This window comes from Capra hircus, chromosome 26 (assembly GCF_001704415.2).
Source record: "Capra hircus breed San Clemente chromosome 26, ASM170441v1, whole genome shotgun sequence".
NCBI classification, from domain to species: domain Eukaryota; kingdom Metazoa; phylum Chordata; class Mammalia; order Artiodactyla; family Bovidae; genus Capra; species Capra hircus.
Window position 1 is genome coordinate 1,767,946 of NC_030833.1, and position 27,036 is coordinate 1,794,981.

General features: G+C 52.6%; 1 protein-coding gene across 1 annotated transcript in view; it reads left to right on the forward strand.

The window, feature by feature from the left end:
- The window catches only part of TCERG1L (transcription elongation regulator 1 like), a 199,926-nt gene that overhangs the window by 21,101 nt on the left and 151,789 nt on the right, over positions 1–27,036 (forward strand). The window contains exon 4 of the mRNA XM_018041118.1: positions 17,661–17,846. Coding sequence (XP_017896607.1) covers positions 17,661–17,846 — 186 coding nt within the window. The remainder of the gene's footprint in view (positions 1–17,660; positions 17,847–27,036) is intronic.

A 27,036-nucleotide genomic window follows, 5' to 3' on the forward strand; every position in this document is an offset into this window, starting at 1 on the left:
CCCTTGGTATCTCTAATTTTCTTGAAGAGATCTCTCGTCTTTCCCATCGTATTGTTTTCCTCTATTTCTTTGCATTGATCACTGAGGAAGGCTTTCTTATCTCTTCTTGCTGTTCTTTGAAACTCTGCATTCTGATGGGAATATCTTTCCTTTTCTCCTTTGACTCTCACTTCTTTTCTTTTCACAGCTATTTGTAAGCCCTCCTGAAACAACTATTTTGCCTTTTTGCATTTCTTTTTCTTGGGGATGGTCTTGATGCCTCCCTCCTGTACAATGTCACAAACCTCCTTCCATAGTTCATCAGGTACTCTGTCTATTAGATCTAATTCCTTGAATCTACTGGTCACTTCTACTGTATAATCGTAAGGGATTTGATTTAGGTCATACCTGAATGATCTAGTGGTTTTCCCTACTCTCTTCAATTTGAGTCTGAATTGGGCAATAAGGAGTTCATGATCTGAGCCACAGTCAGCTCCTGGTCTTGTTTTCGTTGACTGTATAGAGCTTCTCCATCTTTGGCTGCAAAGAATATAATCAGTCTGATTTTGATGTTGACCATGTGGTGATGTCCATGTGTAGAGTCTTCTTTTGTGTTGTTAGAAGAGGGTCTTTGCTATGACCAGTGTGTTCTCTTGGCAAAACTCTATTAGCCTTTGCCCTGCTTCATTCTGTACTACAAGGCCAAATTTGCCTGTTACTCCAGGTGTTTCTTGACTTCCTACTTTTGCATTCCAGTCCCCTATAATGAAAAAGACATCTTTTTTTGGGTGTTAGTTCTAGAAGGTCTTGTAGGTCTTCATAGAACCGTTCAACTTCAGCTTCTTCAGCATTACTGGTCAGGGCATAGAGTTGGAATACTGTGATATGGAATGGTTTGCCTTGAAAACGAACAGAGATCATTCTGTCATTTTTGAGATTGCATCCAAGTACTGCATTTTGGACTCTTTTGTTGACCATGATGGCTACTCCATTTCTTCTGAGGGATTCCTGCCCGCAGTAGTAGATATAATGGTCATCTGAGTTAAATTCACCCATTCCAGTCCATTTTAGTTCGCTGATTCCTAGAATGTCGATGTTCACTCTTGCCATCTCCTGTTTGACTACTTCCAATTTGCCTTGATTCATGGATCTAACGTTCCAGGTTCCTATGCAATATTGCTCTTTACAGCATTGGACTTTACTTCCATCACCCGTCACATCCACAGCTGGGTGTTATTTTTGCTTTGGCTCCATCCCTTCATTCTTTCTGGAGTTATTTCTCCACTGGTCTCCTGTAGCATGTGTGAAATGTTAGATTAATTTTAGTAATTAATGTGAAATTAGTTTTAGTAATATTTTATCTATCCCAGTGTATTCATAGCACTGTCATTTCAACATGCAGTTGATAATCAATATAAAAGTATTAATGAGATAGTCACATTAACTTGTTTCATATTGTCTTTGAAATCCAGCGTGTCTTTTACACTCAGCCCATCTCAGGTGCTCAGTTGCTGTGTAACTGGAATCCCCGAGTGGGACAGGGCAGCATGGGAAGGTTTATTTACTTATTTATTGTTTATTTGTGACAATCTTAAAGATCTCTTTGTGAGTATATTTTAGCACGACCACTCAATAAGGTGTCAAGATATTATTTCAAAGAAATTTAATTAATGCTCATGAATCTGTGACCTTATAAAAATAGTTAAAGCATCCATTTTTCCTATAACTAAAATATTTAAAAGGTGTAAACATATGGTGTTTATATGCAAAAGTGGCCTATTTGAATACATTTCATTTTCCCCAGCTTAAGAATACTTCATATTTGTTAGGTGTAGAAAAATTGGAAACTACCAAAATATAGATGGAAGCAAAAAGTTGCCCACAGCTGCAGTACATATACGCTTGCAGACATTGCTCATGTATCGAAGCTTTGCCACACTTGACACACGATTGTAGCATAGTTTTGTGCTCTCCTGAGACAATATTTTAATACAGATTTCTTCATCACAGTATAAACTAGCAACTGTCACCTTTAATGAATTTTTAAAAATCTGACCGATGAGTCAGTTTCAAGTTTTCGCTGTCCATGAATACTCTGTAGACAATTGAGCATCATTTCTTCATAATAACTTCTGAGACTTCTTACAGAAGTCTTAATCTAAGTCACCGAAGGTTTTCACCTGCTCTAAAGCATGCAGGACTGCCTTGTAGAACTGCAGACGTGTTGATCAGGAAGAGGAGCTGCTTCTCCCTTTCCATCCTCGAGCGCGTTGATTTTGCTTTTAAAATTCTGTTCTTACCGTCACTGTCTCGAGCTCTCTGTGCAGCTCCTAATGGAGGAGTGGCAGCAGGCGCTCTTGGTTCTCGCTCCCGGCGGATGCTCCTAAATCCTTCCCCTCTAACGTTGGCAGGGATTGTGGATTCTGTTAGCTGTCCATCACAGAGCTTGGAAAAGCACGTTCCATTCCCAGTTTGCTAATGAGGACGTTTCGTTATCAGAATTTGGAGACTCCTGAGAAGGCTGGTCAGCCCAGTGACCAGAACCACTTATCTCTCGGGCTGTGGAATAAGAAATGCCCATTAGAATAGCTTTCTCAGATCACATACTCTTGTGGCCTGAAAGCCAATAGAAGAGCTGGACCTGACCTGTCTCCTGAGAAACTTGTATGCAGGTCAGGAAGCAACAGTTGGAATCGGACATGGAATGATGGACTGGTTCAAAATTGGGAAAGGAGTCCATCAAGGCTATATATTGTCACCCTGCTTGTTTAACTTATATGCAGAGTACATCATGTGAAAGGCTGGGCTGGATGAATCACAAGCTGGAATCAAGATTGCCAGGAGAAATATCCACAACCTAATATATACACCCGACACCACTCTAATTGCAGAAGCAAAGAGGAACTAAAGAGCCTCTCAATGAGGTTGAGAGAGGAGAGTGAAAAAGTTGGCTTAAAGCTCAACATTCAAAAACCTAAGGTCATGGCACTTTGTCCCATCACTTCATGTCAAACAGATTGGGAAAAAGTAGAAACAGTCATTGATTTTATATTGGAGGGCTCCAAGATCACTGTGGACAGTGACTGCAGCCATGAAATTAAAAGATACTTGCTCCTTGGGAGGAAAGCTATGATAAACAAAGACAGTATATTAAAAAGCGGAGACATCACTTTGCCAACAAAGGTCCGTCTAGTCAAAGCTAAGGTTTTTCCGATAGTCATGTATGGATGTGAGAGTTGGACCATTAAGAATGCTGAGCATGGAAGAATTGATACTTTCAAATAGCAGTGCTGGAGAAAACTCTTAAGAGTCCCTTGGACAACAAGGAGATCAAACCAGTCAATCCTAAAGGAAATCAACCCTGAATATTCATTGGAAGGACTGATGCTGCAACTGAAGCTCCAGTACTTTGGCCACCTAAGCAAAGAGCCAACTCCTTGGAAAGGATTCCCTGATGTTGGAAACGATTGAGAGCAGGAGGAGAAGAGGTGATGGAGGCTGAGGTGGTCGGTTGGCATCACCGACTCGATGGACACGAGTTTGAGCGAACTCTGAGAGATAGTGAAGGACAGGGAAACTTGGCTTGCTGTCATCCATGGGACGCAAAAGTCGGACACGACTTAGCGACTGAACAACAACAACGTCTTCAAAACCACTGCCTCAGGAATCTCAAAATATTGTATGTGTCTCTAAAACCCCCTGTAGTTCGAGGCCACAGTTTTTACAATCATATTTGTTGAACGCATGTAAATGTGCTTTCAGTTAGAATTCTGAGAAACTTGAAAGCTTAAGGTCTGAATTTCTTGTTATTAGGTGCAGTTTAGGTGATGTAGATTTGGGTAAAATCTTTGTAAGTGGCTTTGTAAAAGGATGGTTTTTCTTTCTTTTTTGGGGGGGCAACATTTACCTTTTGGTATTGAAGGTGGCAAGCAGGGCCAGACCAGGCGTTTTGTACAAACTTAGTGTGTGCTTTGGAGAAGGCAATGACAGCCTACTCTGGTACTCCTGCCTGGAAAATCCCATGGATGGAGGAGCCTGCTAGGCTGCAGTCCTTGGGGTCGCAAAGAGTCAGACACAACTGAGTGACTTCACTTTCACTTTTCACTTTCATGTGTTGGAGAAGGAAATGGCAACCCACTCCAGTATTCTTGCCTGGAGAATCCCGGGGACGGTGGAGCCTGGTGGGCTGCTGTCTCTGGGGTCGCACAGAGTCAGACACGCCTGAAGCAACTTAGCAGCAGCAGCAGCAGCAGTGTATGCTTTACGGAAAAAAACAAAGTCACCAGTAGGAATTAGGGCTGGAGCCTCGGGAGAGTTTGTTGAGCAAAGGCCCTGGAACTCTAGCCTCTTCAGCCCAGGCAGCCCGGCCCTTGGGAAGAAGAGAAATGTGAGTGCTTCCCTGAGAATCAAGTCTTGAATTTTTCCTTGTGTTAATAACCTGCTGGTCTTGAGTTTTCCTTGTAGCTTCCTTGTTCCTCTGGCATCAACAGAAATGCCTTTTATAGAAACAACATATTATTCACTCTTTTAAGGAAAATAAGTATTCATTTCAGGCCGCATTATCCTCAGTGGAGGGGATTTTTTTTTTTGATTGGAAATGAACCTTGACTCTCTCCTGATCTAATTGGCCTATTTGCATTCATTCCCCACGATAGACAAACCTGCTCGTAGATTTCCTGTGCCTTTTGGGCAATTTGGGGGAATGCATCAGAGACGTTGCTGCAAGACCTCGCCCGTGATGGACACTCAGAAAGGTCTCTTGATTCAGGAAAAGGAAGACTGGATGCACCTTGGGAAGCAGAGACGGGGTTCTACCATTTATCACAGAAGGAGGAAGGCAGCTGACTGTGGGCAGAGTGTTGCCCTTGAGATCCTGAGAAAGAGGCACATGGACGTTGATGGAAGAGAGAGAGGGCGTCCTCGGAGGACCATGCCACCTTGTAAATGCAGCGTTGTTTTGGACTCTGAAGGTCAGGACATGGATGTCGAGACAGCAGGGGAAGGGCAGGGGCCACAGCATCCGTTTGGATTCTGTGGATGACGAACTGTCCCTTTTGGACGGGAGCCCTGACCTCAGTGCCTCTCACTGCAGAGCCTCCAGTGACAGGTCCCAGCACTGCTGTCCTGGGCTGGCCACAGGTGCCTCTGCAAAAGGCTATGCAGGTGGATGTGTGGCTGTGTCCACACGGAGAGAATGGGTGTGTGTGTGTGTGTGTGTGCATGTGTATGCGTGGGCACCTTACTGCAGGCATGGTGTCACGCATAGCTTAGTGTTTAAGGCTGAAAGCTGCCTCTGCTCTGCCCAGGGACCAAGGGAGTCTGTCTCATCCGGGGATTCCCAGTGGAAACTCCGGATGGAAGGAGGAGCTGTCCCCTAAGCGAGTGGCTTCCCCAGGCGATGAGCAGCAGAGGACTGATCAGAAGTGGGTTTGGCTGCGTTTGCTTTGAGGGTCATGGCTGCCTGAGACCCACAGCCTTGAACGCATCCGTGTTTGATGCCTTCGGACCATGTAAGGCCAGCTTCCCTCATGCAGTCGGGCGGGTCTGTTGGAGCCTGATCGTCCTCGCGGACACAGGATGACCCGCCTTCCTCTTGGGTTCAACTTGACTTTCCATATGTTTTGTTTGGGGTTTTCATGGATTCCAGGCTCACACGGCCGTGGTCTTCTCTTTGCGTCGGGCACAGTAGACGTGCAGCCATCTCACCAAGTGTCGCTTCTCCCAGGAACCCTTCACTTCGCTGTTGGCCCTGACGCCACAGGTCTTCTCTGGCCTTTCCTGGGGTTGCTGTAGGCCGCGAGCAGTCTGGGCGAGGTGACCGGCTCCCTGGAACTCCCTGGCAGGAATGACGGTTACGGGTGAATACCCTGCACCAAGCATCCTGTGCTCCTGCCCCCTGCCTCCTTCCTTCCCCGCCCCACCCCCCCGGCTCCTTCTGCCCCATCACAGGGCTGGTCGGAGGGTCTCATGGACCCTCGCTGGATGGGGCTTTCATAGGTCACATCCACACTGATCACGCCACTGCTCAGAATCCCAGCACTCCCAGGAGACAGCCCCTGGACCAGGGCTCCATCCATACCCCCAGTGAAGACGCACGGTGTTTGAGGACAGGAGCCTCCGAGATCGTCATAGACATGTCCTCGCCATCTGTAGCTGCTGCTGAAATGTGCTGCGCGGAACCACGGTCCAGCAAGTAGGGGGCCAGCACCTGTGCAGATGCCTTAAAATTGAAAGGAAGCTGACAGGCTTTTATTTGAGCAGGGACTATGTACAGACACCTTATAAGGCCCTTGCTGTGGACGGGCCTGAGCTCCCAGAACCCTCACAGCCTCTGTGACTCAGGAACAGCATCTTCACCGCCCTGGGGGACCCTTGTTTCCCGGGGAGGCTGGGCTGGTTTCCAGGGAGGCAGTGTTGAACCAGGCAACGTGGGCTGCCGGACTCCCTGGGCCGGTCTGCGTGTGGGACAAGAACTGCTCCCTACCGTTCCTGCATCAGCAAGGGTGTCAGCCCCCCAACCCCGACGGACACTTTGATTCTGCACACTCACGTTTTCATCTCACCAGGGTATCAGTTCTATAAGGACCCCTATTTGCTGGACCGTGGTTCTGGGCAGCACATTTCGGCAGCAGCTACAGATGGCGAGGACATGCCTATGACAGTTCCTGTCTCGGAGGCTCCTGTCCTGAAACATCGAACGTCTTTACTGGAGGTATGGATGGAGCCTTGGTCCAGAGGCTGTCTCCTGGGAGTGCTGGGATTCTGAGCAGTGGCGTGATCAGTGTGGACATGACCTATGAAAGCCCCATCCAGCGAGGGTCCATGCGACCCTCCGACCAGCCCTGTGACGGCCTCACACCATCCCCTGGGGACTCAGAACAGTACCCACTGCTGGCCGGGGCTGAAGGGAAAGGTGGGTTGGTGTCTCCATTACGAGGCAGTCGGTCATCTTAATTTCATAACGAAGAGACACACGAGCAAGCAGGAAAATCCCTGAAAGCCGTCGGCTCGTCGATGGCGTCACTGTCTAAATGCATCTCTGTAGAGAGAGACGGGGCTGGGCACCATACCTGGGCTTCACAGCTGCCGTGGGAGGTGACCAGACACGTGAGGGGTGCCTGTAAGTCCTGTGCGCCGAACATAATGAAGCAGCTGGACAGCCGCTGCTGGGTGATGGGCAGGTTGTGTCGGTAAACGTCTCAGCAAAGCCCTCCCCATGCCTTTTGTTGCTGTGCAGACACACAGGCCGTGTCCTTTCCAAGGTCACCGAAACCTCGGGCTGCCTGGGAGGAACGGAATCCCCATGCTGTGACTTTCACAGGGAAATGCCTTTGTTTCCAGGCAAAAAGTTGTGTTTTTGCCACAGCCACCGCATTCCGTAGAAAATAACAGTCTTTTCAGGGACAGCTGCGTGCACCCTGGACGCTGCACAGGGCAGGCGTGGCCCGCTGCCCCTCAGGTGGCCCCTCTAGGGGTAAACCCCTAGGCTGGAGAATTTGCTTGGACCCACTGAGTTTGCTCAACCGCTTCTGGGATGAATCCGTCTGGAGACGAAAGTTGCCTGGGAGCCACAGGGTCGACGTGCATTTGTTCCGCGCCTGGTGTACCCACCAGACCTGGACATGTCCTGAGAACACCGTCTCACCCTCAAGGAGGTTGTTAATGTGCGAGGTCTCGAGTGTTTCCATGGAAAGTGAGGCTGGTGGGGGTCGTTGCTCTGCTGAGCCTGCCCTGGGGTCCAGCTCAGCTGGGGGTCAGGGGTGGGGGTGGGCGTGGACTCGTCACAGTCCCTCCCCACGCCGCCCCCCCCCCCCGCAGTCGCCCACCCCACGCCTTCCCCCGAGGGGGCTGGGAGTCGGAGGGGGAGGCTGGGCTGTCGGCCCCTTAGGTGCTACTGTCCCCCTCGGCCCACTGTTTGCTAATGAAGACGGTTGTTGCCCCTTCTCCCCTTTTCTCACTGGCTGTTCGTTCCTTCAGGATGTTTAGATCACCCGGTATTAGCAGCTATTTGCTCTTTGGGGCCGTGTGATTAATCTCTGACTTTAAAAGTGAGATTCAAACTTGCACACCAAGTCACATGAAATCACAGAAAGAGCAATAAAGCAGTGTGTCCACCCGGAGCACAAAGGCAGTGAACCTGCCCCCTCTTCAGTTCAGTTCAGTCCAGTCGCTCAGTCGTGTCCGACTCTTTGCGGCCCCTTTCAGCGCGAGCTAACTCATACGTGCTCATCTGTGGTGGGGGAGGGGGCTGGTCACCCTCGCCCCCATCTTGGGCTGCGATGTGGCTCCAAGGGTGTCTCGGGTGTGTCTCTGGGCCTGGGGCGGGCAGGTCCTGGGTCACCAACCAGCTGGGCCCAGGGCACCGTGGGAGCCCGTGTCTGCAGTGTCCCGGACAGAGACACGTGTCAAAGCCACACCTGCTCCTCTCCGTGTGGGAGGGGAAGGGGCCGGACTACTCCCGCCTGGGGCTCAGTGCCAGCGTCAGCACGGGGAGCGCCTTTCATCCCCCGGTCGGGGATGAGGAGCTGGAGGGGTCCTCAGTCACCCTGGGGCGGGGGGTCTCTGACACCGCTGCGGCATCTTCAGGGTCTGTGCCCACAGCCTGCGTCTATCAAGGGCCAACAGGGCATCCCAGCACTGCGATGCAAGTGGAAGCGTGCACGGATGTGTAGACGAAGGTGGAGTAAGACGAGTCAGGCGGCAGAGCCTCCTTGGGAAGGGCTGGCTCCTAAAGTTTTAAGTGAGACAAGTGGGCGGCAATCCTCCCTTTGCAGAGCAGGTCTGCACCAGACATGCCAGCCAAGACTGGGTTCTCTGGTAGACGGAGGGGACTTGATGGGAAAGTCATCTTCTGAGTGTCTGAAATGAGGGGAGGCAGAGACGCGGACAGCTGAGGTGGGCTTAGCAGAAGTGAACACGCGCACTTGGGAGCCAGGCTTGTGTTAATAGAATTAAGTCGGATGGACCCCTAACCCAGCCGAGACCCTCTGCCCCAGGGAAAAATGTTCTTGTACACTTTGGGTTCGTGTAGCCAAATAACAAAACTGAAGTTGGAATCTGTGCAGCGCCAGGCTTCCCAGGTGGTGTTAGTGGTAAAGAACCTGCCTGCCAATACAGAAAACATGGAGACGTGGGTTCAGTCCCTGGGCAGGGAAGATCCCCTGGAGAAGGAACAGCAGTCCACTCCCGTATTCTTGCCTGAGAAATCCCACGGTCAGAGGAGCCTGGCGGGCTACAGGAAACGGGGCTGCAAAGCGTCGGGCACGACTGGAGCGTCTTAGCACATGCATGCGCGTAGCATTAGCTTTATTCGGCGGCCACAGAATGGAGAAGCAGGACTCGGTTCATAGGCGGACTTCTCGTCCACATGGTGAGGGGTTTGACTTTAAGAGTAAAGACGGGGGGAGCATGAGGCTCACGGGGCCCCCTGGGAAAGGCGGGGGCTCCAAGGGAGGGGGGGCCTTCCCTGCTCATCTGGTTTTACTTCTGTGATTTCTGGTCCAGGCCACTGGCGCCTGACCTTGAGCTGTTAATGTAGTAACGTCTGCAGAGAGTGAGCTCAGGTTCATTCCCATCTGGGCTCCGTCTGGCGTTTGCTTTTCTCTCTGAAAGAGAAACTTCCTCTCTTGGTCTCCAGACCTGGACTTAGAGGTTCACCGTAGTTGCCGTTGACTTCTCTGGTGGCTCAGACGGTAAAGCGTCTTGCTTACAGTGTGGGAGACCTGGGTTCCATTCCTGGGTCGGGAAGATGCTCTGGAGAAGGGAATGGCAACCCACTCCAGTATTCTTGCCCAGAAAATCCCTTGGACAGAGGAGCCTGGTAGGCTACAGTTCTTGGGGTTGCAGAGTCAGACACGACCGAGCAACTTCACTCCCGCTCTCTTTAGTTCCTACTGGGGGGCAGGGGCAAGGTTCTGATGGAGGATCCAGAACACTGGTGCGCCCCCATGAGCAGATGTCGCCCTGCTCCCTGGGCCCAGAGGCTGGACTCTGCACTGAGAGTCCTTTCAGGAAGGGAGTTACCCTTTAGAATACGGAGACGGACGTCCTTCCAGACGTGCTGGTTCCCAGCCCTACCTCTCCGGGGCCTCCGGGCCTCGGACCTCGGGGCTGTTGCACTGGCAGCCCGCCAGGGTTAGTGAGGGGACGAGACTCCGAGGACGGTCACTCCTGCACAACAGGCCAGACAGCATGCTGTTGCTCTTGACACCAGAAGGTAGGAAATGAGGCCTTTGAACGGAGAGTGTTCCTTCTCCTGGGGCGTTCCTCACTGCAGACTGTCATCTGGGTTCTGGGAGCCCTCTGACCGCTGACTGTTGCTTGGGGGCAAATCTTGACATTATTTTCTTCTTTCCAAGAAAGATGGAGCAGAGAGCTTTCTGAGAACCTCCCCACCTTGTGCGCCCGCCCATTGTGGTTGGGCTGGACCTGAGCACTGCGTCTCTGGGACCCCTGGGGAGGCAGACACACATCAGAGGTTGAGTCTAAAGTGGGCACAGAAGGGGGTGCGTGGGTCAAGGGAAGGGTCAGAGCCCCCCTCCGCGGCAGGAGGCAGTGTGCATGAGACCCTGTTCCTCGTGGGTCTGCGTGTAACCGGGGGCTGCGGGGAGCCGGGAAGAGCTGCCTCAGGAAGGGGTGGTGCTCACTCCACGGTGGTGGGCGGCCGGCAGTCCTACCAAGGGGCGCGGAGTCCCCTCTGTGCTCAGGTTACTTGGACGCCTGGAGGAGGGAGCAGGGTGATGTCAGTGGCTGGACTGCAGGGTCACCCACTCGCCACCCCTGTGGGGTTCTGGCAAACAGACTTTGTCATCACAGGGGTGCTGCCCAGGTGCCGGGGGGCAGAGAAGACAAACGTGGTGGGTGTCCTGGGCAGCTCACGCACAGCCAGAGCTGGTCCAGAGACAGACACTTTGAGGGCAGCGTGAGAGCATCCTGGGAGCTTGGTGATGAACCAGCCCAGCTCCTGGGTTTGCTTCCTCAGCATGTGGAAAACTTGACCAAAACCAGGAATTGGACGTCTCCTTCAGGAAACCGCCAGGACAAACACCAAGAAAGGCAAACAGAGTCAAACACGCGGGCGGGAGCTGGGCGCTGGCTTGTCCTGTAGCCACCAAGACCCATCGCTGCCCTTTCTAGAAGCAGCCGGGTCAGTGCTGACGGATTTCCTTATTCCCCACAGCTAGAGGTCAGGGCACAGGGACACACGCCCTCAGCAGACAGGGCAGGAAGGGAGAGCCTGAGTTCTGACTCTGTCCCCTTGTCCTTCCCTCTGCTCGCGTGTCAAAGCCACAGGTGTCACAGAAGACCCCAGGCCCGCCTTCCATGTGTGAACACAGGCAAAGCCCCGCATGTGGACAGATGCGTGAAGTCTCCTCTTGACCACGCACTTGTGTTTGCAGAAATAATTACCAGTTGGCAGATACCTCGCCTGGAGGATTCCGCAGCAGCTGAATCACATGCTAAACAAAGAAAGAAACTGGTGACTGTCTGTCCTTTGGGGACGTGGCTGAGCAGAGGCGCAGCATCTCCTGTGCATCAGGCGAGCGTCCTCTTCGTCAGAAGACCGCCTCGGCCTGCTGTTTCTGCCACACCCTCTGCAGCCTGAGATGGGGGTCGTCCTCTCCAGGGTCTTCAGCATCTGATGTTCCAGGCGAGGGCTTCACCCTGCTCTTCTGGACGGATACGGGAGTGAGACCTCTAGTGGCTTACTACCCTGCAGCCCACTGGTGGCCAAAATTCCGAGGACCCTCCGGTGCCAGGGCAGGCCCTCCACAGCAGGGTCACGGCGGGGGTCTTCTCCAGCACTGCCGCTCCCCTGTCCCCCGCTGAACGCGGCCATTGACGGAGACCCCGGGGCTGAGAGTCCAGGGCAGGCCTGAGAGAAGAGAAAACCCAGGAGACCAGAACAGACTGGGTCACCCAGCCCGCGTGGACACCCCGGAGCGCACGGCGCCTGACGGGCAGCTCAGCCTGGATGGTTCCAGAGCCCCTGCCTGTCCCGCCACCCCAGGGCCACCGACCTTTCTCTTCCTTTTTTTTTTCTGTTGAATCCTGGGAAAAGCAGACTCCAGCTGCTGGCTGGGCTCTGGGTTTGGAGGGGAGAGGCTGGTGGTCCGCACACAGCCCAGGCTCCAGCCAGTGGTCTACACAGAGCCCAGGCTCCGTGTCCTGCGAGGATTCCCTCGGTCTGTCAGTGACCCGAGGCCCCTGTGCAGACGGCAGGGTGGGTTCTGGCGGCTCAAAGGAGACCCCCGTCCTGACGCTGCAGCCCGCCCAGGGGGAGGGAGGGGTGTGTTAAGCCAGAGGGCCCTGGCGCCCGCCCTGCCCGGGGCAGGCACGCCTGGCCCGGGGGTCAGTGCGGACTTTGTCCAGGGCCCCTGTGAGTCCCCCGAATCTCGGTGAGTCCCACGCTCTGGCTGCAAACAAGGACCGTGGAGGTTCTCCTGTGCGTGGCTCCCCTGGGGTCACTCAGTAGCACAAGCAGGGCTCCTTTGCATGTTTGGCTATCAGAGGGGGAGCTAGGGGGTGGCGGCCGTGAAGGAAGCGGCAGAATGAGCCCGTGAGCCCGACCGGTGGAGGCTGCTGGCTGTCTCCAAGGGAAGCACACGGTTAATTACTGTTTTGCTTAAAACATTGATTTTTATAAGTAATCCTTATGGGAGAGCATTTCTGGCTTATCTCTTAGCTGGCTTAGCAGGTTTTTTTTCTTATTTTTTTGGCTGGACCTCTTATCTCAGTTTATTTACTCAACTAAGGGATTCTCTGCAGTCCTTTGGGGAACGCAAGTTATGATAATGACTTATCAGTTGATGCAATTTATTGAGTGCCTGCTCGTCTTCCAAGGCTCGGCTCAGAGGCCTCTCCCGGGGAGCAGCTGGCTTCCCGGGGCCCGTCCTCCCCGTGCGCCTCCTGGCTGGGGTCCACGGGCAGAGTGTCCCTGTGGGCGATTATCTTTTGCATCAATGCCTCCTGTGGCCTCATCTTTCCTGCCCCAGGCTGTGTGCAGTCTGACAGGTGGAGACCCTCCATAAACACCTGGCCTCGGGGGACTGGGGGAAGGAGAGGGGAGGGACGCTGCCGGTGGCTCCTGCCGACGCTGGACTCCAGACGGGGGTGCGGGGGCTCCTGAGCCGCCCCGCTCCCAGTGCATGCTGCCTCTTCCAGCTGCCCCCCCGGGTTGCGCTCACCTGTGCTCGTTGTCTTGGAGGTCAGGAACCAGCTCTTCCTCCCACGCCCAGTACCTGGCTCTAGCAAGACACACGATGCGCCTGAGTAAGGCTGGAGCTGGTGGGAGCCTGGCGGTGACAAGATCCCTTCTTTCTGTCTCATCTCGTCCACCAATTAAGACAGCAATTTTGGCAGCGCTGATAATTAACTTTCTATTTTCGCTGATACTATGCAGTCGACGTTGTGCTCTAACTAGTGAGTAGCGCATTTTTATACGTGCCCAAATGGATGCAAAGCAGGTTAAAAGCTATCTTTATGAGTTTTTTTTTTAAAGAGGCAGATAAGGTTTACTTTTTTTCCTCTTTTGGTTGAGCCATCATTTTTGACAGCAAAATCACTCGCAGACGAAACTGTCCCCACCGCCCATCTGTCCCCACCGCCCGTCTGTCCCCACCGCCCGTCTGTCCCCACCGCCCGTCTGTCCCCACCGCCCGTCTGTAACACACCCTTGCCGTGGCACCTGTCTAAGTCCCTGATGGTTACTTTCCCATCCTTTGCTTCAAGACCATCTTCATTTTGAACCAAAGACCCACTTATTCAACAAATTCGAGAGCAGCCTACCACCAAGGTCGGCGACCGTGGCTTCGAGAATCGCAGTTCTGTGAAGCCCTGGGTCACAGCAGCAGACCTGCCTCTGAACCGGGCCAGGGAGTCAGATTCCAGCGCCAGCACCAGTGGTGGGATGATAGACAGGAGTCCCGAAGCAGGGAAGCTGAATTTACAAGGACATTTTTGTGTGAAGCCTCCCCGTGCGTGGGCTTCCTTAGAATTACCTCATTAAACTGACCCTGCGTACCCTAGAATGCTCTCCCTGCTTTGAGCCTGAACGTCCATCCTGGATTGGGCACTAAACGCAGAAAGTAACTTTTTTAACACAGTTGTGCAAGTCACGCTTATTTATTCTGTGTGCTGAGTTGCTCAGACACGTCTGACTCTGTGCGACCATTTGGACTGTAGCCCACTAGGCTCCTCTGTCCGTAGGCTTTTTTTTTTCAGGCAAGAACACTGTAGTCAGTTGCCATCTCCTTCTCCAGGGGGTCTCCTTGACCCAGGGATCTCCTTGCGTCTCCTGTGTCTGCAGGATTGCCGGCGGAATCTTTACCCGCAGAGCCACTGACCAGGCAGCCCTGCTGTGATGGTGGCTGGCTAAGTGAATAGGCAAGTTTGTGCTGTGGGTCCGCTGCTGGGAACACTAGGCTCCGGTTAATAACTGGACTTGGGAGGGCCATTTAAGGATGGGGGACGTGTTTATTCTAATGCCTCGTGGAAGAGCCGTGCACGCAGTGTGCTGGCAGTCCAGACCTTGCCTCTGGAAACTTCTGGTTGGCTGCATGGCAGAAGGTCCCCAGTGTTCAGCTGGGGGAGGGGCCGTGCGGATGTTTTCAGACATTTATTTTCTCCATTTTATACCTTTTTATAATGAGCTTTTATTAACTAAGACAATATATGTTGAATAGTGGGTTTTTCCCTGACTTTAAATCTGTGAGTGACAATAAGATGCCACTGCGCCCCTGCTGGAATGTCTGAAACCCAGAGCACTGACGCCAAGTGCAGGCGGGGGTGTGGGGCAACATGAGCTCGTCCTCACTGCTGGTGGGGATGCGAAATGGTGCAGCCGCTTTGCGAGACAGTCTGGCAGTTTCTTATAAAGCAAAAGGTAGTCTTACTGTGTGACCCAGCAGTCACATTCCTTGCTATTTACCCAAATGAGCTGAGAACTCATGTCCAAACAAACACACGCACGCAAATGTTTTCAACAATTTTTTTCGTAATTTTAGATACTCGAAAACAACCCGAAAGCATTCAGTAGGTGAATGGGTGAGCTGTGGTACATCCATACAGTGGAATATTACTCAGCAATAAAAAGAAATGAGCTCTCTAGCCATGAAAGGACACAGGGGACTTTCAGGACAAACAGACATACTTGGGAGATGTAGCAGGTTTGGTTCCAGGCCACTGCAATAAAAGACGTATGGTAATAAAGCAATGTTTTGGCTTCCAAATGCATATAAACATCATCTCTGCATTACCCTACAGCCCATTAAGTGTGCAATAGCAGTATGTGTAAAACAGCGTACATCCCTTAATTAAAAAATCCCTTATTGCTAATAACTGCTAACCATCATCTGAGCCTTCAGTGGGTTGTAGTCTTTTTGCTGGAGGAACTCGCATGATGTTGACGGCTGTTGACTGATCAGGGTGATGTTGCTAAAGCTTGGGGTGGCTGCAGCAATTTCTTAAAATAATGCAGCAATGGGTTTGCCGCATAAGTTTATTTCTTCTCAAGAATGATCTCTCTTTTGCCTGCAGTGTCATTTGGTAGCATTTCACTCGCAGCAGATCTTCTTTCCAGCCTGGAGTCTGCGCTCTCGGCCTCTCACGCTTCCTCAGCTGCATTTGTGTAAAACAGGCAACACATTTCGCTGTCGTTCTGACAGTTTCTACAGCACCTGGACCAGGTGTAGAGTCCATCTCAAAGAGCCGCTTTCTTTGCTCATCCTTAAGAGGCAGCTCCTTGCTCATCCATTACAATGTCGGCACGAACTCACAGCAGCTCACTCACAGCCTCAGGCGCCACATCTCACCCAGTTCTGCTATTTCCACAGCATCTGCAGCTACCTTCCCCACTGCCCTCAAAGTTACCCATGAAGCTTGGGACCAGCTTCATCTGAACTCCTGCTAAGGTTGATGTTTGATCTCTTCCCAGGAATCTGAGATGTGCTTAATGACAGTTTGAATGGTGAGTCCTTTGCAGAAGGCTTTCAGGTGACTTTTCCCAGATCCACCAGAGAAATCATCTGTGGCAGCCATGACTTATGAGGGGCTTTAAGAATTTACTTCTCGATGCAGAAGACGGGCTCAATCCCAGGGTCAGCAAGATCCTCTGGAAGATGAAATGGCAACCCACTCGAGTATTCTTGCCTGGGGAATCCCATGGATAGAGGAGCCTGGTGGCTACAGTGGGTGGGGTTGCAAAGAATCAGACACACTGAGCATGCAGCAGCAGCTTTATGAAATGTAACTCTCAAATAATAAGACTTAGAAGTCAAGTGACTCCTGTGTCCATGGGCTGTAGGATGGAGGCTGCATCAGTAGACATGGAAACATTAATGCGCTGTCTATCTCCATCAAAGTTCCTGGGTGATCAGGTGCTTGTCAATGAGCAGTAATGTTTTGAAACAAATCCATTTTTTTTTTCCTGAGAAGTAGGCCTCAGCAGTGGGCGTCACATGTTTAGTGAGCCTGTTGTAAAGGGATGCGCTTTTGCTCTCCTGTTTGTGCAGGAGGGTAGACTTAGCATACTGCTCAAGGGCCCTGGGAGTTTGGGATGGCGAATGTATTGGCTTCAACTTAAGCTCAGGGGCTAGCCGCAGTAGCCCCTAACAAGAGCGTCAGCCTGCCCTTTGACGCTCTGAAGCGCTGGCTTCTCCTCTCCAGCTAAGAAAGTCCTAGATGCCATCTTCTTCCAACAGAAGGCTGTTCTGTCTACATTGAAAATACATTAGTTAGTATTGTCATCTTCATGAGTTATCTTAGCTAGATCTTCTGAATAACTTGCCGCAGCTTCTACAGCAGCACTTTTAATAGCCTGCAAGAACGTTTCCTTTGCCGTCACACCTTGACTAATGGTGCCAGAGGCCTTGCTTTCAGTCAGTCTCAGCTTCCCACACGTCTTCCTCATTGTGTCCAGTCATTTCTGGCTTGCAGAGGTGAACAGGCAGAGCACTCGGGGTTTTCAGTTCTGCATTTGACGAAACTTGCAGGATGCGCAACGCAAGCGGTGGGCGGCAGCGGGAGCTGTAGACGTGGGCTTGTAATGTGCCGCCGTTGGTTCATGAGCGTAGCACCCAATCCTAGTGGGAGATGGAGGGAAGCATGTGCGGATTCTCTGTACTTTGCTGCTCAAGTCGTCTGTAGCGCTAACCCTGCTCAATAAAAAAATAAAATTTAAAAAGTCTGTGGATGCCATCATAGCGCATTTGGAAAATACGGAAAGACGGGAATGAAGAGAAACGCAGGACTCTGGCGCCAAGCGTGCCCTTTGGTATTTTAAGTGTGACGTGCAGCTCTGTTCCTGAACAGAACACACTTGGCTTCTGTTCAGCCAAGTGAAGACCGGTTGACTCAGTGGCTGCACAGAAATGGAGGTGACCGTGTAAGAGGCTCTGTTTACTGAGCTTCGTGCTGTGAGCGGCAGTGAAGTGCCTTCTCTCTAAGGCAGGCTTGTCCTCTGGAGACTGTGACCCTGATGCACACAGCTCTGTGCACGGGTGACATCTGGACAGGTTGAGAGCTCACACACTCATTTCAGGGACAGTGGCCAGGTCACGGGCTTCAAGAAAGGGGATCACCACACTCTTGTTTCCTTGGTGCTCAGATGTTCCAGAATGAAATGGCATTGTCTGCAGTGGACGCTGGGCATCCCGTGCTGACCTCCCTGTCCCCCTCTGCAGGTGGTTGTCACAGCAGCCTTAAACCCATGGGCAGCGGCCCCACCGTGGCCATCGCAGCCGCCGCCACAGCCGTGGTCTCCGTGGACTCCGCAGGGCTCGGGGGCCCGTCCCCCTCCAGGGTGCAGCCCTGCCGCTTGCTGACCCTGGCGCCCATCAGAATGCCCTTGCGGACGGCACCCTTCCCCGGTAAGTACCCAGCCGGGTCTCTCAGAGCCGTGGGCTGGCGAGAGTCCACAGCATGGCATCCCAGGCGGGGCCCTGCTGGCCTCCAGGTCCATGGTGTCCTGGGTTCTGGAGCTGGGAGCACTGGGGAGGGGTTCCGGGAGCGCTCAGCCTCAGACCACACTCGTGGACCTCAGTCCCGCTGACCAAGGCCATGTGGGTCAGTGGGTCAGCCTGGGCAATTCCTGCTGTGACACAAAGTGTCAAGTTTCCATTTGAAGAAACGAGGCGCGCCTTTACTTACTCTTCACGGGGAATGATGCGCGTAGCAGAGAAATATCTAATTGTCTGAGGCAGAACTTGGAAGAAAGCGTAGGCAACGTGCTGGAAAAGAGCTATGCATCCGAGTTCCTGAGACGGAAAAGTACATGGGGCAGACACACCTGGGGCTCTCACTGAGCCGTCCCTCCCGGGCTGGCCCAGGCTTGTTTTGAGCACAAGGCGCGGGTCTCCCCATCACGGCAGGGCCCGTGCAGGGGCCCACCAAAGCCTGTGGCTGAGCGCCAACGGGCCACCAAGGCTCTGATTCCCCTCGTGCAGGGGGCCTGCTGTTCAAAGTTCTCGGGGCTGAGGCGGGGCTGGCGGACACTGGTGTTGTGAGCTGAGGTGCAGGATGAGGGTCACAGGAAGGAGAGGGAGGAGGATGAGGATGAGGGAGCTGGAGGGCCTGTTCCTGGACTGGCTGTCCTCAGCTTGCACACGTGTGCCTGCTCACTGTCACCAGCAGACGTGTGCCCCGGCCATCCTGGCGAGTGCACCTTTGGGTCCGTCCGTCCTTAAATGTCACGAAAGCAGGGTTGATTTGGAGGGCATTTAGTAAGTGCTGGAGCCTTGTGAGCTAGTACTGTTTATTGGAGCTCTAGTTTTTCACATGATACAGTGAGACTTGGATAGAAATTCTACGGGATTATTAATTCTATACCAGAGTTAATCCTAGAATTGTATACTGGTACTGTATCGTTGTTTGTTTAATTGCTAAGTCGTGCTCAACTATTTGCGAGCTCGTGGACTGTAGCCTGCCAGGCTCCTCTGTCCGTGGGGTTTCCCAGGCAAGAGCACTGGAGCGGGCTGCCGTTTCCTCCTGCAGGGTTGTATCACTGATGGCTCTATTATCAGGGACAGAGACACCACTGGATTGTGGCACACACACACACACACACGCATGCACACACAGACGCACGCACACACACACACACACACGCACGCACACACGCACACACACTCACACACGCACGCACGCACACACACACGCACGCACGCACACACGCACACACACTCACACACGCACACACTCACACACACACGCACACACACACACGAATGCACACACACGCACGCACACACACACACACGCACACACGCACACACACACACGCACGCACACACACACGCACACACTCACACACGCGCACACACACACGAATGCACACACAAACATGCACACACACGCACGCACACACGCACACACTCACACACACACGCACACACTCACACACACACAAATGCACACACACGCACGCACACACACACACGCACACACCCACGCACACACTCACACACACACGCACGCACGCACACATGCATGCACACACGCACACACTCACACATGCACACACTCACACACACACACGCACGCACACACACACGCACACACACGCACCCGCGCACACACACACATGCACACACACGCACGCACACACGCACACACTCACACACGCACACACACACGCACGCACACACACATGCACACACACATGCACGCACACACGCATGCACACACACACACACACGCATGCACACACTCACACACACACACACACACAAATGCGTCTTTGTGGGAGAACTAGAGATGACCTGGTTTCATTGCTTTCCAGGCTGGGGAGAGTCACTGGCTTTCTGGGCTTGTTCCTAGTGTGAGTGTTGTGGTCTTCTTAACCCTGGGCCTGGGCGTGCGTGTTTCTATGTTAACTTGGTAAATTAGTTGGTCAATAGAAAGTTGTATTCTCAAGAACAGACTGTATCTCTATTTCAGCGTCAGTGAACATGCACTTAGGGTGTGACGGGGGAAATAAATGAAGCGCATGGATAATCTCTTGTGTGGAACATAATTTACAGCTGCGTCAAGATTTTGGTTAAAATCCCTCAGTCCATTGGCATTTATGAAGGATGACTCACTATTTTCTGAGTAAATTAATCTTAGAAAGAACCCCAAACCAAACCTGTGTACCCCAGGGGCGGCTTCACTCTTTGCGTCTCCTGTGGTTTATAAAGCGACATGATCCTCAGGCATCTTTCAGTGTTGGTGTTTTGTAAGGCTCTATAATCAAATTCACCATCATGTGCGTTCAGTTAGGCAAAGGCAGAATCGTGGATCTCTCTTGTAGAAGACTGCCGAAGTGGCTCTCGGAGCGTGAAGCGGCCGCAGTCACCGGGTGGCTGCTGAGACAGCCTCTGTGGTGTGGCACCGGTCCCTCTCTCCTGGAAGCGCTGATGGTTGCAGGGCTGGGCCCGGGGCTGTGCATCTGGGCCGATGGCCCCAGCCTGGCGGGCGCCCTCTGGGCTCTTTGGCCAGCTCCAGGCGTCAGTGGTGCAGGCGGTTCCGCCAGGGCTGCCCCTGGAAGTGGTTCTTGGGGAGGCAGGACCTCCTGCCTTACTCCTCTTGGCGTCAGCAGGAGGCATTTGAGAGGGACTACCCTTGCCCACGGTGAAACCCTTCCCAGCATTCCCCTGGGATGCTTTCTGGGAACCAAGACTTGAAAGAGACCGAGGGCAGATAGTGGGTCTGTCAGCGTGGGTTTTTAACCACTGTCAGCAGCCCACGGAATGAGATCCGGTGAGGCTGAAGAGTGGGTGGTCCCGACTCTCAGTGGAGGTCCATGCTTTCTGCTAGGAGACCTCTAACCCACGTGAGGCAGGTGGGGAGGAGGAGGGAGGGCAACCGAGGGGACCGAGCGGCATCGCCAGCAATGGTTTCAGAGCCTCAGAGTATCGCCTCCCGTGAAGACTGCTTTGTGTCCAAATCGACTTTTATGTTGATCCGTTTGGCTGTGTCGGGTCTCAGTTGTAGCATGTGGGCTCCTTCTCTGTGGCACCTGCGCTGACTTTTGAATTGGTGCTTTTGAACCGTGGTGTTGGAGAAGACTCTTGAGGGTCCCTTGGACTGCAAGAAGATCCAATCAGTCCATCCTAAAGGAGCTCAGTCCTGAATATTCATTGGAAGGACTGATGCTGAAGCTGAAACTCCAATACTTCATCCACGTGATGCGAAGCGCTGACTCATTTGAAAAGACCCTGATGCTAGGTAAGATTAGGGGCAGGAGGAGAAGGGGATGACAGATGAGATGGTTGGATGGCATCACCGATTCAATGGACATAAGTTTGAGCAAGCTCGGGCAGCTGGTGATGGGTGGGGAGGCCTGGCATGCTGTGGTCCATGGGGTCACAGAGAGCTGGACACGACTGAGTGACTGAGGTGACTGAACTGGGGCATCTAGCTGTGGCTCTTGGACTCCAGGGCACAGGGGCTCAGTACTTGCAGGGCGTGGGCTTGGTTGCTGTACGTCATGTGAGATCTTAGTTCCCCAACCAGGGGTCGGTCCTGTTTTCCTCACACTGGAAGTTGGATTCAGAACCGCTGGACCTCCAGGAAAGTCACAAAAGTGTGCAAATTTCAAAGTGTCTACAGTTGAGTCATCCTGTTTCTGTTTAGAAGATAATTCCATTTTAGATAAATGATTTAGACTTTCATTTATGCCCTTGGCTTGGTAATAAAAGCCTGATAACCCCAGGAGCCCTGTGTGGTTTAGCTGTGTGATTCTCAACGGAGGGAAGCTTGCTCCCAGGGACCCTCACCCACAGCCAGAGGTACTCTTTGTTGAGACCTGGTGGTTGTTGCTGGTGTAGAGATCAGGGATTCAGCTACACACGTGGCAGCCTGAGATAGCCCCCGTGGGAAGGATAATCTGGCCCCAGATGTTAGAGATGCCTCCATGGAGAAGCCCTAGTTCATGGTCCAGACGTCCACCTGCCTGGTGGAGACCACGATTAGTGTGTGAAGAAGCTCCCTGGAGAGTTCTGATCCAGTAACTGAAGGACGCAAAGGAAGGCTTGGTGCTGGAAGGAAGATCAGCCATGAGCACCGCTGAACAATGGCCTTGATCGTGGCTTTGGATTTCGAATAAGATGCTCTATTTACAGAGCCCCTTGACCCATTCCACATTCAGTTCAGAAGCGAGTTTCCTCTCCCGGAGCACTGCTGGCATGTGCAGCCAAGTTAGTCCTTGCCACAGCTCCTTTGGATGGCCCAGCACACCCCGGGCTCTCCCGCTGGCTCACGTCGGCCTGTGTGGTCGCTGCCCCCCTGCCCAGCCTGGGAGTCACCTGCTGGCAGGATGTGTTGTCCCCTCCCTGCCCAGCCTGAAGCACCATCTGAGACTAACCCTCCAGCAACTGCCCGGACCTCAGCGTGCATTCCCCATGGGATGAATACAGAGCTTCCACTTGTTCACGCGATGGCTGTAACTTCTGACGCCCTCTCTCTCATGCTTGCTCCTGAACCAGGGGCGAGGTCGGGGGAAGGGTGGGAAGAGGAGGCAAGAGGAGGGCTCACCTAGAGAGACCTCACCGGAGGGCACTCTGACGTGGGCGGGCAGCTGGTTAAAGAGGGTCAGCAGACGGGGAGGGCTGCCCTTCTTCTCGCTTCCTTCCAGCGGGTCTTTCCGACTGCCCCTGAAGCCCTGGAATTCTTAGGTCGAGGAAGGAGCGTGTTCAGGGGAAGAGCATGCCTCGCGTCCTATTTTTCAGCTTTTAAGAAGGTGGAGTTTGTCAGGGGAGAACTGAAGCCGTGCCAAAGGATCCGCCTGGAAGGACCTGCTTCCTGCCCTCTTCAGGGGGAGCCCTCTCCGGGGGGGCCTTCTGACCTGCACCCCTCAGCGGACCCCTCGATGTTAGAGGGGAGTGTGAAGGGGGCACCCACCTTAGGGAGGGTAAAGCACCACGCCACACCAGCGTCTGCTCCTGTCTGATGAAACAAACAAAGCGATCCTTTTCAAGAATAACGGCAGCAATTTTTAAGACTTCACCCCCCGTTTCATAAGCGTTCGAGTGAAAATGGCTGAGCGTGAGTGACCGCCATGGTCCCCGGTTCAGCAAGTGACTGGTGAACACAGCCGTTAAAAGCGCCGTCTGCCTGGGAAGCCGTTTACCACCTGCTCCTTTGCTTCCAGAGCCGTTTCACGGTCTAAATCTAACATTTTGTCCTGCCACAGAACAGCTGGGAAGTGACTCTTCTTTTCTCTATCAGGAACTTACCAGCCAGGCTGTACGGCAAGGCAGCAAAGTCGCCAAGCCAGACAGTCCTCGTGGCCTCTGCGGAGCCGTCCACGTGTCCCATCAGCGGAATCCGCGACTGCCGAGCCAGGCTGTGTAACCGCAGTAATCCAGCCGTCCGGGCGTGCAGCCTCTTCTCTTTCTACCCTGGAGTTGTTTCCTCCTCCACTCTAATCAAACATGTCATAATACATATTAACATTTTAGAGGTTTGTAGAGACAGATACTCTACTGCAGTATAATTACTCACTCCCCAGAGTGCCGGAGACTCAGCTGGCTTCCGTGAGAAAGACATATGTGTTTCTAATGGGGAGAATGAGCCGCTTTTAGGAGAAAACTTATTGGATTTACACAGACAAGAGAGGACTTTGTCTAGTTTGTTATCCACACGTGAACTCATGTTACGGATGCAAGATGAAACTCATCAAGCAGGTGTTAAGACGTTTGGGCCACATCGAGTGCAGAATTTTCTCAGTGGAGATCCAGCTGCGAACCCTTCCTATGAACAAGCTGGCCTGTTTTAGGTCATCCATCTAGAAAATTCCCCTGGGACCTACCTGGTGCCACCTTCCCTGAGGAACTCCCATCACTTGAGATGCGCTTGCCATCCACACTGTTAGCTCCAGCTCATTCTTCCTTTGAAAAGAACTGGCAATCCGGCCTGCACACATAAGCTTGTCTGTGTTTGTGCCAAGTATAAAGAATGCTGATACAATAGACCCCCACCAGTACCTCCCTCTGAGCCCAAGAAATAGCTGTTTCCGTACCCCAGCACCCTTGGGAGCCGCGACCCTCCCCAGGAATAATTATCTCCTGAATAGGTGCCAGTCACTTCTGTGCTGTTTTTCAGAAGCATGTCTACACAGAAGCACTATTTCTAAACAATGTATTTCAGAGTTTAGGCGCTCTCTGAATTTTACACAAATGTAATCATAGTTTGTGCATTCTTCCGTGATTGCCTTTTCTGCTCAAAATGATGTGGGTTTTTTTTTTTTTTTCTCTGTAAATTCCCTGCTGGTGCTGGGAGCTCTAATGCAGTCACGTTCACTGTGGTGTTGTGTTTCTTGGTCTGTGTGGATCCACACGAATTCTTTCCGCTGTGGGAGGTGTCGGGTACAGCTGACCCCTTTCCTCTGGAAGCCTTTATCTCTCCTTCTGAGAGTCCTTCCGGGTTGGGAGGGGTGTCTTTGCACAGATCTGTAGAGCCCAGGAGTGCAGGACCCTTGCTCTGTGCCGTGTCCCAAGTGCGCTTATCCTGTCCTTGCTGTTCAGCCGCTAAGTCATCCCGGACCCAGCGACCCCATGGACTGCAGCATGCCAAGCTCCTCTGTCCTTCACTGTCTCCAGGAGTTTGCTCAGATTCATGACCACTGAATCAGTCGGTGACACTATCCAATCATCTCATCCTCTGTCATCCCCTTCTCCTCCCGCCTTCAATCTTTCCCAGCATCAGGGCCTTTTCCAGTGAGTCAGTTCTTTGCATCAGGTGACCAAAGTATTGGAGCTTCAGCTTCAACATTAGTCCTTCCAATGAATATTTCAGGGTTGATCTCCTTCAGGATTGACTGGTTGGATCTGCTTGCAGTCCAAGGGACTCTCAAGAGTCTTTTCCAATTTGAAAGCACCAGTTCTTCAGTGCTCAGCTTTCTTTATGGTCCAACTCTCACATCCATACATGACTTCTTGAAAAACCATAGCTTTGACTCTATGGACCTTTGTGGGCAGAGTGATGTCTCTGCTTTTTAATGTGCTGTCTACTGGTTCTCCCTAATTCGTAAATTCCGCCCAACTTGCCCATTTTCTGTGCCTGGACCCCAGACTCATCCTTGGTCCTCCTGCCTGAGGCCTCACATCCACCCACTGGCACCATAGTCCCTCCCAACCTGCTCCCCACGTCTGACTTCCTCGTCCAAACCAGCACGACCTCCCAGCTGAGTCTGCTGCCCCGATCTCTCTGCTTCTATGTGTCCCTGTCAGACTCTCTCCCCACAGGCACCAGCGTTCAGGTCTCAAATGTGCGTGAGACCAAGCCTTGCCCTGCTCAGGACCCCGATGACTGTCTCCCATGGGGCTCAGCACAAGCCCCAGGCTTCTACCCGGACTCTCTGGAGCCCCCGTTGTGACCACAGCCTGTGCTTTGGCTGATGCTCCTCCCAACCTCTGCTTTCCTGCTGAGCCTCAGACACCTCAAGCCTGGCTGCCTCGGGGCCTTTGCACCGGCCGTGGCCCTGCTCGAGGCTCTCCTCCACCGTTCAGGCTCAGCTGAGATGCGCCCCTGCCCTCTCATCCCGAAGGACCCTCAGGAATCAACTCCTTCTTGACTCACCTGTTCAGTTTCCCTGTAGCATTTCTCATTGTCTGGAATCAGCTCTGTCTCTGTTTCCTGCTTCTTTCTCTCTGCTGCCCTCCGCCCACTGGATGGGAGACCCAGGACAACAGACAAGTGAGCCTGGAACTCAACCCCCTTTCTGAGGGCCTGGCCTTTCTTTTGTAGGCATCAGCGTCCATGACTCCCGCCACTGGTCCCACCCGCCTGCCTCAGGTCGCATTCAGCCGTAGAGCCGCTGAGCTGGAACACGTGGCCTGATGACCAGGGCTGTGGCCAGGCTCCTGGGGCTGCAGGGACGTTGGCCAGCCCAGGAAGACAGGGCAGTACTCACACGCGTGATGCATGCTGTTGGATTCCCGGGGCAGGGAGGTGGGTGGGTGAGCTCTTCGGGGCCAGGGGGAGGGCATTTTTAGAAGAGAGCCCGGGAGGACTAAGAAGATTAGCTTGGTCTACAGAAGGAAGAAGGAGCCGGATGTAGACCATCCTTAAGAGGCTCGGTTGCTGTGTTAGGTCCTGTTGCCACAGTCACAGACAAGACAAGAGCCTTGTCTTGGGAAGTTTGCTGTAACAAGAGCAACAGCCCCCTCCCGGGCTGGGCCGTCTCTTCTGACCTGTGATGAGATCGTCTTGGAAACAGTATCCCGGCAAGTGGCGGAGGTTGTGGGAGGGGACGCGGTGGCGGGATGTGACTCGCTGGAGACCGTGGGACAGGAAGCCCCTGCAAGCATCTTCAGGCCCAAACAGACTCCTCTGTTGGGTCAGCAAGATGAAGGCCACGCAGAGACTGTGCCTGGTGGGAGGGTGGGCCTGTGCTTATCTGCTGGCCCGAGTCAGGGAGGGAGCTGGCCTTCTGCCCCTGGTGCAGAAACTTCGGCAGCCCATGGGGAGGTGGTTGAACAAGCGTCTTCAAGGCGCCTGGTCCTCTGGCCGCTCCAGCTGTGGAGAAGAGCTCAGGAAGGGCAAGGACACCTCAAAGGCCAGTGTCCACACAGCCCGAGATGTTGGCTCATGTGAACAAGAAGTGAGCCTAGAGGAAAACATATGCAAAACACTCTGAGGTAAATCACAGCAGGATCCTCTATGACTCACCTCTAAGAGTAATGGAAATGAAAGCAAAAATAAACAAATGGGACCGAAAAAATGGGTCCTAATTAAACTTAAAAGCTTTTGCACAACGAAGGAAACTATAAGCAAGGTGAAAAGACAGCATTCAGAATGGGAGAAAATAATAGCAAATGAAGCAACTGACAAAGAATTAATCTCAAAAACATACAAGCAGCTCATGCAGCTCAATACCAGAAAAATAAATGACCCAATCAAAAAATGGGCCAAAGAACTAAACAGACATTTCTCCAAAGAAGATGTACAGATGGCTAACAAACACAAGAAAAGATACTCATTATCACTTATTATCAGAGAAATGCAAATCAAAACCACAATGAGGTACCATCTCATGCCAGTCAGAATAGCTGCTATCCAAAAGTCTACAAAAATAAA